This window comes from Dendropsophus ebraccatus, chromosome 1, assembly GCF_027789765.1.
Source record: "Dendropsophus ebraccatus isolate aDenEbr1 chromosome 1, aDenEbr1.pat, whole genome shotgun sequence".
NCBI lineage: Eukaryota > Metazoa > Chordata > Amphibia > Anura > Hylidae > Dendropsophus > Dendropsophus ebraccatus.
The window spans coordinates 163,989,016-164,001,952 of record NC_091454.1 but is presented as its reverse complement, the minus strand read 5'-3'; the positions used below and the strand labels follow the sequence as shown (position 1 = coordinate 164,001,952).

Genomic DNA, 12,937 nt, shown 5'->3' with positions numbered 1-12,937 from the left:
AATTAAATGTGTATTCCCACATGAAGGTTATGGCATATCGCTAGGATATGCCATTACTTTTATCTGTATGTGTCTGATCCCTAAGACCACCACAGATCTAAAATCTGAATTTGAATGGAGCTGTTCCCCTGCAAAGTGGGTGGCTGTTGGTGCTGTGAAAGACTGAATGGGGCAGGGTCAGAACCAGGCCATTATATATATTATAGACACATCTATTAATAATTACATTTTACTCCTGTTTACACCTGTTCTCTATATTATTAGGTCAGCCTGGACTTCTTATTAGCAAGATCACAGCATTTTCTCCGTTTGGAGGCTATGCTGGAGACAAGTCTCATACAGAGAAGAAGATCCTAAGGGATGTGTTCCGGAAAGGAGACATGTATTTTAACAGTGGGGATGTATTAATGGTGGATCAGCAAAACTTTGTTTATTTCCACGACAGAGTGGGAGACACTTTCAGGTAAACATGTTACTTAACGTGATTGTACCTTGTAGACATTTGCACCAGAATTCAGGCACAATTTGTGCCCCCAAACTAATCGGGGAAAAGAGGTCATGCTTTAAGACTACTACTTGCTGGTCTAAACCAGTCATGTCAAACTCTGGCCCGTAGTGCCATTATTTTTTACCCCCCAGGCAATTCAAAGATTGAATTACATCTGGCCCGCCATGGCTACTATATAGGAGACTATGGGGGAGGGCTGGCTATTATATGAGACTACTAGGGAGGGATGGCTATTATATGAGACTATTGGGGAGGGCTGCCTACTATATAAGACTACAGGGGAGGGCTGGCTACTATAAAAGAGTCTACAGGGGAGGGCTGGCTACTATATGGGACACTTGGGGGGCTGGCTACTATTTGGGCACTATTGGGAAGGCTGTCTAATATATGAGACTACAGGGTGGGATGGCTACTATAAAAGAGACTATTGGGGAGGGCTGGCTACTATATGAGACTACAGGGTGGGCTGGCTACTTTATAGAAAAAATATGGGGAGGACTGGCTACTATATGAGACTACTGGGGAGGGCTGGTTACTATATGATACTATTGGGGATGGCTGGCTACTATTTAGGCACTATTGGGAGGGTTGGCTAATATGTGGGGCAATTTTGGTTGGGTTTGCTACAACATGGGGCAATATTGGGGAGGGTTGGCTATTACATGGCTTGATCATATCATAGCAATTTATCATGTAATTTATCACAGCACAGCGCTGGGAGACACACACCACTGACAGTGCAAGGAACACTGCATGCTACTCTGACAGTGCCAGGACCGCCGCATTCGCGCTTCAATAATTTTTAAGGCTGGCCCGCGACTTTGTCCAGTTTTTTAATTTTGGCCCACTGTGTATTTGAGTTTGACACCCCTGCTCTAAACAAAGGCTGGGTTCATACACAAAAAAAATAAAAATGAAAAATGGCTGTCAAATAGGTATAAAAATAACTATATATATACAGTGGTGCCTTGAATTACCAGCATTATTCGTTCCGGGACTGTGCTTGTAATCCAAATCCACTCTTAAACCAAAGCAAATTTTCCCATAAGAAATCAATGAAATGCAGACAATTGGTTCCACACCCCAAAATAATGATTTTATATTCTGAATAACATGTAAAACAAAATGAAACAAAGATTTAGAAACAGCTGAATATGTGATATTATAAGTTACTGTACAGTATAACAATCAGCATGTGGTGTATAATGTATAGTAACTGCATAAACCTGATACCACAGCAGCAGTTTGGGGAACTGCAGATCCCCATAATGCAGTAGTGTAGTACAACAGGCTAGAATAGAGAAGCAGGGCTGCTGTCAGAGGACTGTGTGGTCACATGATGGCAATGGGGAAGGGAGTGTGTTCAGCATGGACCAAATCAGGACTGACAGAGGCTGCAGGAAGCATGAAGGAATAAGCAGGGCAGATGTGGGCACATACATGCAGCACTCTCTGTCCAGGGAGAGAGGGGTTACAGCTATGAAGAGATTACCTCCACAGTCCTGTCACCTAATGTAAGCCCCAGCCTGAAGTGGATCTGCTATGATTTGGAAGGTAAGGGAGACTTTCTGGATCAGAGTACAGTGCTGTAGACCCCGCTATGCAGACCATGCCCCTCGCCCACTCGCCCTCCCACCCAGCATAGGAAGCTCTTAAACCAAAGCAATGCTCTTAAACCAAGTCACAATTTTGAAAACTGTGAGCTCTTAAACCAAAACGCTCTTAAACCAAGTTACTCTTAAACCAAGGTACCACTGTATATGGACTGTGCATATATGACTGCCTTCTGCCACACCAGCACGGAGACCACCAGGTAGCGTAGTATGAGTGCTTGGTCTCTGTCTCTAGGTCGAGCTCCCACTGAAGATTCCCCTAGGTGGACAGGCGTTGTCAGTGAGATAAGTCACAATAGAGAAACAGTAGACCGGCACTACCGCTTGCAAACAGTAAGAGTTCAGGGCTATATATTGTGCGGCGGCAAAACAACGTGGTGCTTGTCCTTAAGAGATGCAGTATAAGCAGCAAAACCAATATTCCATAAAAGAGAGGATAAGGAGGCACTCACCGTGTAAAATTCTTCTTTATTAACGTATATCCATTAAAACCGACAGACAGAGCGTGTAGCAGACGGCGGGGACGCCGTTCAGCAGCTGATAGTGTGACAGCTGTTTCCCGCGCGCATGTGCGATTCTTGTCAGTGAGATATGTTGCCACTTAGCAGCTTTGTCTTACTGGGGATCAGTCCCTCTTCTTCTCTTCTAGAGGGTGACTGTCCTGACGTGCAAGAACATCCACGGAGTAGACAAGGGTGTGCCAACCCAAAGCACGGCATATTAGGGGACTCCACTTTGAACTATAATCCACTAGATCAGGACCTAGACTCCAACTGCAACTTTCCCCAATTGCACAGAACAGGAAAGCCCCTATCCTATATAGAGTGGTGTGACAAGAATAAAGAGGAATAGAAAGGAAAAGGTAGAGTGTCTTGCACCTGTGATTGGCTAAACACATACATAGCTAAACCTTAACACTGAAGCTGTGCACAGGGGAGAGTGAGACACCTAGTGGCTGGAGCAGAAAATGACAGCTCTCAGCTCTTGGTGTGACACCTGACAAAGTTACTTTCTGATGGGCAGTAAACAAAACCCCTGTACTGGGACACTACAATAAGTTTTGCAATGGATGAAATAGCTAATGACCATGGATGATAGGAAAAGGAACATGAAAAATTAAATGCAAAACACAGGGAGACCAAGGAAAGAACATTACCAGTGTACTGTGATATTGTCCTATGCACTATGGTATCACTATTCTAATTATTTCTATAATGTAACATCACTGCTCACATTATACTTGTAATGAGACTTTGATATGTGCTTTATAACTATGCTGTAATAGAAGTTTGTACATTTGGCTAGAGATACACGGCCATTCGTGGTCACACGGCCAGAGACAGCAGTGAAAAAGACATGTTCTGCTTTGCTGTGATGTGTTTTTAATTGTTACATTGGTGATTCATAACTAAAAGTAGGGCATCTAAAAAAGATAAGTGTCATCCTCTGTGTGCCAGTCCCTCTTTCCTACTCTATATCTCTCTTATCCAAAATCTATAAGTGTACTGGTACATTCACCAAAGAGGTTGCAGTGGCGGCAGATCAATACCAAATCGGTTTAAAGTATCAGAAAATACAGATTTTATTACTCAGGAATTTTAAATCTGCTTTTTCAGGTGGAAAGGAGAAAATGTCGCTACCACAGAGGTTGCTGATATTCTTGGTCTTGTGACTTTTATTGAAGAGGTGAATGTGTATGGAGTACCTGTCCCAAGTAAGGAGTACTGTATTTAGGACATAAGGGTAGATTTACACGTGACATAACTTTATGCTGTGGACAAAACTGTCCCAAAAGGCTATGTTCTCACAACATCAAAAATAGAGAAAAGGCGTCCGCTTTCACAATTTTAAATAATGTCGGCTTTTGCGGTGATTTAACTGACTGCAATGCAATGCATTGCAGTTAATGGAAAGACGGACGTCCGAAGCACACAATGTATTGAATAACAGACGTTATAGCTGCGGACGTCAAAATAATGATCATGACAATAATTTTCGATCTTTTGCAAACAGCGGACGTTTTTTATTAGTTGTTCACCCAGTTTTTCTTTTGTCACCGTTCTTTCTCCGTTTTAATATTAAATCCAATGGACTTTTCAATTAAGTCACCGCCAAAGTCCAATCAGTAATCCTAAGGGTAGCTTCACACGTATCGACTGCGAGTCGGCTGCGAGTCGGCTAGGTCCTGGCAGATCCCTTTTACTACATACACACAGCGGTCTGAACGACCGCTGCGTGTATGTAATTCTGCCGGCCGCTTAACCCCTTCAGCTGCCGCCCAACTCCCGCTCTGCTCCTGCTCTGTATACATTACCTGTCCTTGCTGCACGGGGTACTGGCGTACTGCACTCCCGCCCGGCCAATCAGGGGCTGCGGCAGGGCAACACACTGATTGGCCGGGCGGGAGAGCAGTATGTGCAGCTGGGACAGGTAATGTATACAGAGCGGGAGCCGGGCGGCAGCTGAAGGGGTTAAGCGGCCGGCAGAATTACATACAAGAAGCGGTCGTTCAGACCGCTGTGTGTATGTAGTGAAAGTGATCTGCCAGGACCTACCCGACTCACAGCGTTATTAACGCTGCGAGTCGGTACGTGTGAAGCTACCCTAAACTAGAATAATGTGCCAACAGTGGAGGCCAGACAGCTAAATGACGTCCGTTATTTTAGACTCAAAATAACGGACATCATTTTAAACGGAGCTGAATAAACATTGTGTGAACATAGCCAAAGCCACAAGTCGTTGTATGCTGACTTTGCTGTGTATTTCTTGTGGGCATGCCATACAGTTCTCCCTTTGCATGTGAATCCATCCATCTTACTGGTATAGAAAGTGCCAGAGATTTGTACACTAATTTATTTCTATTAAAAAATGTCAAGTCGTCCAGTACTTATCAGCTGCTGTATGTCCTACATTTCTATGTCTATGTCTATGACATACAGCAGCTGATAAGTACTGAGATTTTTTAATAGAAGTAAGTTACAAATCTGTATAACTTTCTGACACCAGTTGATTTGAAAGGAAAAAAAATTACTGGAGTTTTCCTTTAAATTTTATTTTTCTTGTGCCTTTTCTTATGAGAACTTAGGGGCTTAAAATTCTACTTTACACCTTACTAATGCATAGCATTATATTTCATCAGTCCAGAGGATTAAGCTCATCGACCAGCAGTTTTACATTACAGCGAGCAGGAATGACATGAGCAGCAGCGGCACCAGCACCAGCATTCTTTTGCCAAGTAGCTTATGATAATCATATAATTAGCAGGGGACTTTTTCCCAAGCCAATATAAGAATATAAACACATAGTAAATAGATCACACCGTTGCCTATAATATTGACCAGAGTACTAGTTGGCATGTGATATGATTTTCATTGTCTTCTGCCAGAGATTTGAAAAGTTCAGTAATCTGAACTCGCTGTTTCAGTATTTTGTGAATGTAATACATGGAAAATGTGTAAAGAACAGCATCATGTGACAATGGTATAGGGAGTGTTTACACAGATTTATCTGACAGATCATTGAAGCCAAAGCCAGGAACAGACTATAAGAAGGGAACAGGTCATAAAGGAAAGACTGAGATTTCTCCTCTTTTCAAATCCATTCCTGGCTTTGGCTTTAATGATGTGTCAGATAAATCTCTCTGTGTAAACGTACCATTAGGCTAGGGCTACATAGCGACAGGTCAGAAGTGCCTATCGGTCGGAGTCTGGCTGAGCAGTCTACGGAATTCACCTCTCTGCAGCGCAGATGAAGGAGCATAGCGTGCGGCCTGCCCCTTTGTTCTAGCGACTGGCGGGGTTCTCAGCAGCCGCACCCCAACTGATACGCACTTTTGACACGTCGCTATGACATGTATGACGGTAATTACACTTTAAGGCCATGTTCACACACAGTGAAATAATACCAAAATACAGCCGTAATTGTGAGGTAAAACACAGCTGTATCTTCAATGTAACAGTGCAAACCATTTAAGTCAATGAGAGATTTGCCGCAAGTGCACACAGCGTATAAAATAATGGCCGCAGTTGATTACAACCATTCAAATAATGAACATGGCCTTTTTTCCACCTGTCCACACATTTTTTTTTATCTTCATTTTCTTTATTTGGCTGTATTTTGATATTATTTTACTGTGTGTGAACATCCTAAAATAATACATAATAAAAAAACAACTTCATGCCATTCTTTTTTTTTTTTTTTTTTTTTTTTGAATTATCTGTTTAAGAAGAACACATGGATCCAATGTTAGGGTGTTTACATTGCATAGTGTGTGTGTATGTAAATATATGTATGTATACAATACAAATATGATGTATACATAATTCACTTTACTTGCACATAATGTACATATCCACTAGAGGTCATCTATCCTCTCAGAATATATTACATCATGCTGTGTAATATGTTCCTATGGATATAAATAATACTAAGCAGGTGTACTGTATATACTAAGACAAATGTCTAAACTGCTTTGTTTATTGGTAAATACAGAGAAGTTTTACACATGGTGTAAATAGAGGAAATACTTGGTCCATTACCTTCATCTCTGAAGTGCGGCTGATACTATAATCTGTGACATTGTTTTAGTATAGTTTACAGGAGGACCACAATGATATGTGACTTTGGAACAGTTGATCACATCATCTACAGCTACTGTATTCAGTATCTGCACTTGCCGCAATCATTTATAGTGAGTAGTTTTATATTTAGTTGTAGTCTGAATGATTTGCTTCCTTTCTCAGATCATGAAGGCAGAATAGGAATGGCCACCCTTAAACTGAGAGAGTACGAGCATTTCGATGGTAGAAAGTTATATGCTCATGTCCGAGACTTCCTCCCAAACTATGCAAGACCTCGCTTCATTCGGATTCAGGTACGAAGTCCCTAACAGGTTACTCTGCATTTGTGGTGGTATCATACATACATTTGTGACTTCCTAAGAAAAAATAATGTACTGTATCATACAAGTCTTTGAAATCAGATATATAGAATACTACATATTGTATATACTTTAGTGCCATAACATAATTACTTGGGTGATTAAATGCTTTAAAAAAAAAAATTTGTACCCCTCTTACATAATGTTGACTTAGTAGGGACACAGGCAGGGGCGTAGCTAATGTCTCCTAGGCCCCGATGCGAGAGGTCAACTTGCCCCCCCCCCTTTCACGACCAAGTGATGCTATTGGTGTGTATTGGCTGCTACTAATACCACCACATACTGACTAACACCACCGCTGCTACTGAATAACACCCATTGTACACAGATCACTATCAGCAGTCATATAGAGGCTGACCCAGCCCTACACAGGTTCTGTACACCATATACATTACAGTGCAGTTATATCAGGTGACTCACAGAGGACGTCTTCTCTGATCGGAGTTCTTCCTTTTTCATCTTCTTCTCCATCTGCCCTAAGCCATTATGAGATCTTCTCAGAGCCACAAATCCACAGAATCTGCCAGAGAAACATATTAGGCTCCTCACTCTGGCACCATCCTCATCTCTCTACAAACTGCACATCTGTATTGGCCCTTTTGTGCCCTCATTTAGTAGGTAGGCTGACTGTATGTGACCTTCTTATAGTATTTGCCCTCCAATGTGTAGCCTCCTTATAGATGCCCCCTCTGTGTTTCCCCTCTTATAGATGCCCCCTATGTTGCCCCCCTTATAGATAGCCCCTCTCCCCCCTTATAGATGGCCCCCTCTCCCCCCCCCCCTTATAGATGGCTCCCTCTCCCCCTCATAGATGGCCCCCCCTATAGATGGCCCTCTCTCCCCCTCCCTATACATAGCCCTCTCTCCTTCTCCCTTCTATAGATGGCCCCCTCTCTTCCCCCCCTTATAGATGACCCCCCTTTCTTCCCCCCCTTATTGATGGCCCCCTCCTCCTATAGCTGGCCCCCTCTCTTCCCCCCTTTATAGATGGCCCACTCTCCCCCTCCTTCCTGTATATGGGGGGGCCACGGGGGCCCCACCTTGTGGCGGGCTGGGTCGCAGCGTGACCGCTGCGACCCTGGTAGTTACGCCACTGGACACAGGGGCATGAGGCTGTGGTGGTGGGAGTGTGTACAGGACATGAATAGACAGTGGAGGAGAGGGTATGAGTCGTTTAGCAGACTGGCTGGTTTTTACACACAAAAATGTCTGTTTCTTTTCAAATGTAATATTAGCAAAGTACCAGATATTTTATAATAGGCCAACCACTGATTTAAAAAAAAATTATTGGACACATCAAAAACTGGCTGTTTGAGCATTGATGGATATTGAGGCCAGCTATAGTCGCACATACACTCCAGGAAGCATTTTAGTGCAATGACTGCAGTTGTGAATCCACTGGACCGCCACAGCGATGATGTAACTGTCCCAGGGAGTGGAGGCTAAGTGGCCGCTGGTCTTCACCACAGCCCACGGCTTGGTGGGACGGATTTGCGGGGTGGGTCTCTACCCCTGGCTTGACTTGCTAGCAGTTGTGGGCAAAGTGCCACTGGAGACAGTGTAGGCTGATCAGCAGGCAGGAACCCAGCAGGTAGCACAAGAAGGAGTCACAGGCAACAGAGCTGGTACCACTATGCTGAGAGTAGTGAAATGCAGAAGCTCCAACAGGGAAGTCAGGACAGGGACAGGCATTTATAGGGGAGTCCTTGTGTGCAACAACCAACTAAGGGCATACTGCCCCTTTAAATTTCACTGAGCCGGTGCATGCAGACCTTAGGAGGCGGGGATGCTTGCCCTTGAGAAGGAGACAGAGCAGGAGAGTGGATGGATTAGGCACCCCAATGGGCTGGAGGGGAGGAAGCGCTGGGCCCCATCATGTGGGCTCTGGTGTCCACAGACAGTGGGGGAGCGGCAGCAGCTTGGAGCCCGGGTTGCCACCACAGCTCTGATACTTAGCATCTTAAAGGGGTACTCCAGCGGGGGGGCACTTTATTGCTGGGACTGGGGAGGAGGTGGCTGAGGGAAACGACGTCCACTCACCTCCCTGGTTCAGGCGTCTCAGGTCCGCTCAGCCAGTCAGTGAAGGAGGCGGGATCCATTTCAAGTCTGCTCAGATTCCGCCTCTGTCACTGACTGACTGACGTCACTTCTCGGGCCCGCGTCAGACACCAGGAAGCGGCCGGGAACCGGGGACTGGAACGCCGCGATGTGGAACCCGCGATGTCGGTCCCAGCAAAAAAGTGCCCCCCCCCCCCCCGCTGGAGTACCCCTTTAAGCAAGGTCAGCCATAGAAGTGTGCTACCTGCGTGGTTGCACTGGTCCTATAAGCTGTTCGCTGGTGAAGAGGACACACAGACGGCCAGGTGTTCAGGGTTTGTGACAACCATGAATATGGTATTGCAGTATTTAGTCACTAGTCAATATGTATTGAACAAGTATAGCACATTAGAGTCTCAAGAAATATACTGTGGGGGAAATAAATAAAAATCTGATGTGCCTTTTCCATAATGGGGTGGCCATGTTCTTATGATACCTTTTTGTTCTTTAACAGAAAGAACTAGAAATCACAGGAACCTTCAAACAGCGCAAAGTGGACCTGGTAAAGGAAGGATTTGACCCGTCTAATATTCATGACCCCCTATATTTCCTGGATGAGAGAGAAAAGAAATATGTTGCAATGACCCAGACTATTTATGAAGATATAAAAAATAAAAGAATCAAACTGTGAGACTTTGAACAAGTGGAAAGCTTTCGTTACTCTGGGTATTAACGCTGTGGCTAGATTATTTTATATATAAAGAGATTGGTAATGTAAGTATATGTTTGTACTTTCTTAAGAGGGTATCTTAGTAACAACATTAATTCCATAAGGATGATATTTAGAGCCCCACTGGGGCCAATTTGTGAGCTGTGACCCCCTGAACTGGTTACAAAAATAAACAACATGGGCGGAATGTGTTGTAATACAGCTGCAATACTCAGCACTGCTCATTTAGCGCAATATCTGTAAGACATTACAAGATATGGTCCCGCTTGCCCTTTAAAAAAAAAAACTAGAGAATCAGACACAGGATGACATGATGGACAAAAGTTACCAAGCAGACTTCTTCAGGAAGGACATGACTGATGTTTATGAGTGTTTTCTATGCAAATCAGTCTTTTGCCATAATTGCAGGATAGTAACCCCTTGACACCATCTTAACGTCAAAATAATAATTAAAAAAAAAAAATTCTAGGTGCAGGTATACAGCTGAGAGACAAGACTTAGAGAGCCTTTACACAGACAGATTTATCTGACAGATTTTTGAAGCCAAAGTCAGGAACAGACTATAAACAGGTCATAAAGGAAAGACTGAGATTTCTCCTCTTCTGTCAGATAAACCTCTCTGTGTAAAGGCACCCTTACTTAGATTACCATTTAACATATCTCACCATTTAGGGTCTGGCATGTTAAATGTTATTCACCACGTTAGGCACAGTGATTATATGATCAGATGTTATCCTCTGTGAAACAAAAAAACTGACCCCCAATAATTTTACTGTGCCATTAGTGTAATTGAAAATGTAAGCTATAATAGCATTTAAAGGTAAAATGGCAGATGGTAAAAGAGGGATCAAGCTTATAACTAATATTGTCCAGGACTATTCTGACTGATTCGATAAATATGAAGAAATATTAGTAACTTTTATTGTTGGTAAAACAGCATTTTAAAACATATTTTTTAACCAAAGAGTCAAAACCCTGCACTTTCCCAGTTCTGTCTACGATGGTTTACTATGGTAATGTTTACTGATAACTATTAAAGTAATTCTTAACAGAAGTGTAACATCTGATTTTTTAAATATTTATCTGATTTATCTATAATAGTATTGATTATAATAATAAAATATAATAATATTATTACTAATAAATATGTAAATCTTACAACCATTGTTATTGTTTTCTTTATTTATATGTAATCCATAGGGGTGTAGTAAATGTATATATACCTGACCTAATAAGGCTTTCAGTCTGATTCCCTGCTCTTTACAGCTTTTAGGGACTATTCAAACATCCGTAGTGTAGCCCGTGATCCATGCTGCAAAGTCGGGTCCGCACTAGGACCTGTGCTTTTTTGTTTGCAAAACTGATTGTGGACGTGTAAAGGGGGCCATTAAAATCTATTGGCTCTATAATCTGTCTGCAGTCACAGGTCCGCGACAATGACAGAACCATGGATGTGGCCTTACAGTTACTGACTTGCATCTATTTAGGATACAGGTCTTGTGGTCCAGAGCGATCCACTGTGTTTGTCATAGTATATATCTGTTGGTACATATTCCTAGTATGTCCATTCTGTTGGTAGCATCCCTGATGGTCAATTGGTTAAATGATGAGACCTTTGAATAGTGCTGGGCTTTACACAAATATTATCCCAATATTTATTCTTTATTGACATGATAAAATGCTACTAGGTGTACAGGGTCCCTAAAATATACAATTATATAAAAAATTATATAATTTAACCCCTTATGTATTTTCACATACCCTAGCACAATGCTATCTACATTTATCAAGATGAGTTACCGAGTTACCACGCAAAATCATGCAGTGACAAGTTAATTTAAACAAAAATAAGCAACTTGTGACAGGTCCTGGCAACAAGACGCTAGCCACACCGCAATGTAAAAAAATTTTTTTTTTTAAATACAATGACAAATTAACCCCTTTCTACCCTGATCATTGCCCCTTTTGCTGTACCTGATCGTCGCTCATCTCCTGCTGCTGTATCTGATCGTCTTGTCCACTGCTGCTGTATGTGATCATTGCCCCCTGTCTATTGTTGCCTCCTGTCCTATGCTGCTATATCTGATCGTCACCCCTATCCCATTTTGCTGTATCTAATCGTTGGTTGCTGTATCTGATCGTTACCCCTGTCCCCTGCTGCTTTATCTGATTTTCACCCGTGTCCCCTGTTGCTGTATCTGATAATCGCCCCTGTGCCCAATTGCTGCCTTTTCTTTGCACCTGTTACTGTACCTGATCGCCGCCCCTGTTGCTGTACATGAAATGTAAAAAATATGCTGTTAAACTTCTAAGCCCTATAACATCCTAAAAATAACCTGTACCAAATAATGCCAACATACAGTAGACATATTGTAAATGTAAATAATTTCATTTGTGTTGCATGACTATTTTTATTACAAACAAAAAATTCAAATCTAGAAAAATGTAATCTAAAAAAAAAAAAAAAAAACATTTATGAAACTAGAGTTTCTAAAAAAAAAAAAGAAAAAAAAAAGAGTGAATGTATAAAATAAATTACTACTAACATGAAGTTGAGATAGATGGATAAAGACAAAATAATTGTTCCATTATAAGGCTCAAACTTATAGAAACTCCAGTTCTATAACATAAAGGCCTTTTCTGAAGGCCTGAATATGTACAGTATGAGCCCCACCTGCTGTTACGAAATATGCATTGCTCACTGTAACACGTAGTTGAGAACTGGTGCTTTGTCCTTACTGTGCTTTTTTTTTTTTTTACAAAGCATTACTGATCCTCCAGGGAATGTTAAAGATCCCATTGGAGTTAATTTATTCCAGGTTTCTTCGCTGGGCACCAGGGATTCAGTTTACCGAAACAAACATGCAGTACATGTGTAAAAGCTCAATTACACTCACTAAATTAAAGACAGATCTAAGTTTAGTAAGCCGAGGGCATCATTGGGGAAAATTGCTGCTCGGGAAGGTGGAGAAAAGAGATGTTATTTTTAGGACAGCAACAGAAGAAAAGACAAAAAGCTGCAGTATCCAAAAAATGTGTTCTGTTCCCTCTATGAAGTGCAGAGTTGAGGCTTAAATGGCCTTTATAAAGATACTTGTGCGTGTGGTGCC

General features: G+C 42.2%; 1 protein-coding gene across 1 annotated transcript in view; it reads left to right on the top strand.

The window, feature by feature from the left end:
• The window catches only part of SLC27A2 (solute carrier family 27 member 2), a 40,765-nt gene extending 30,890 nt beyond the window's left edge, over positions 1-9,875 (top strand). The window contains exons 7-10 of the mRNA XM_069983523.1: positions 265-463; positions 3,738-3,835; positions 6,864-6,994; positions 9,612-9,875. Of these exons, the coding sequence (XP_069839624.1) occupies positions 265-463; positions 3,738-3,835; positions 6,864-6,994; positions 9,612-9,788 (605 nt within the window). The 3' untranslated portion in view covers positions 9,789-9,875. The remainder of the gene's footprint in view (positions 1-264; positions 464-3,737; positions 3,836-6,863; positions 6,995-9,611) is intronic.
• The last annotated feature ends 3,062 nt before the right edge of the window (positions 9,876-12,937 follow it).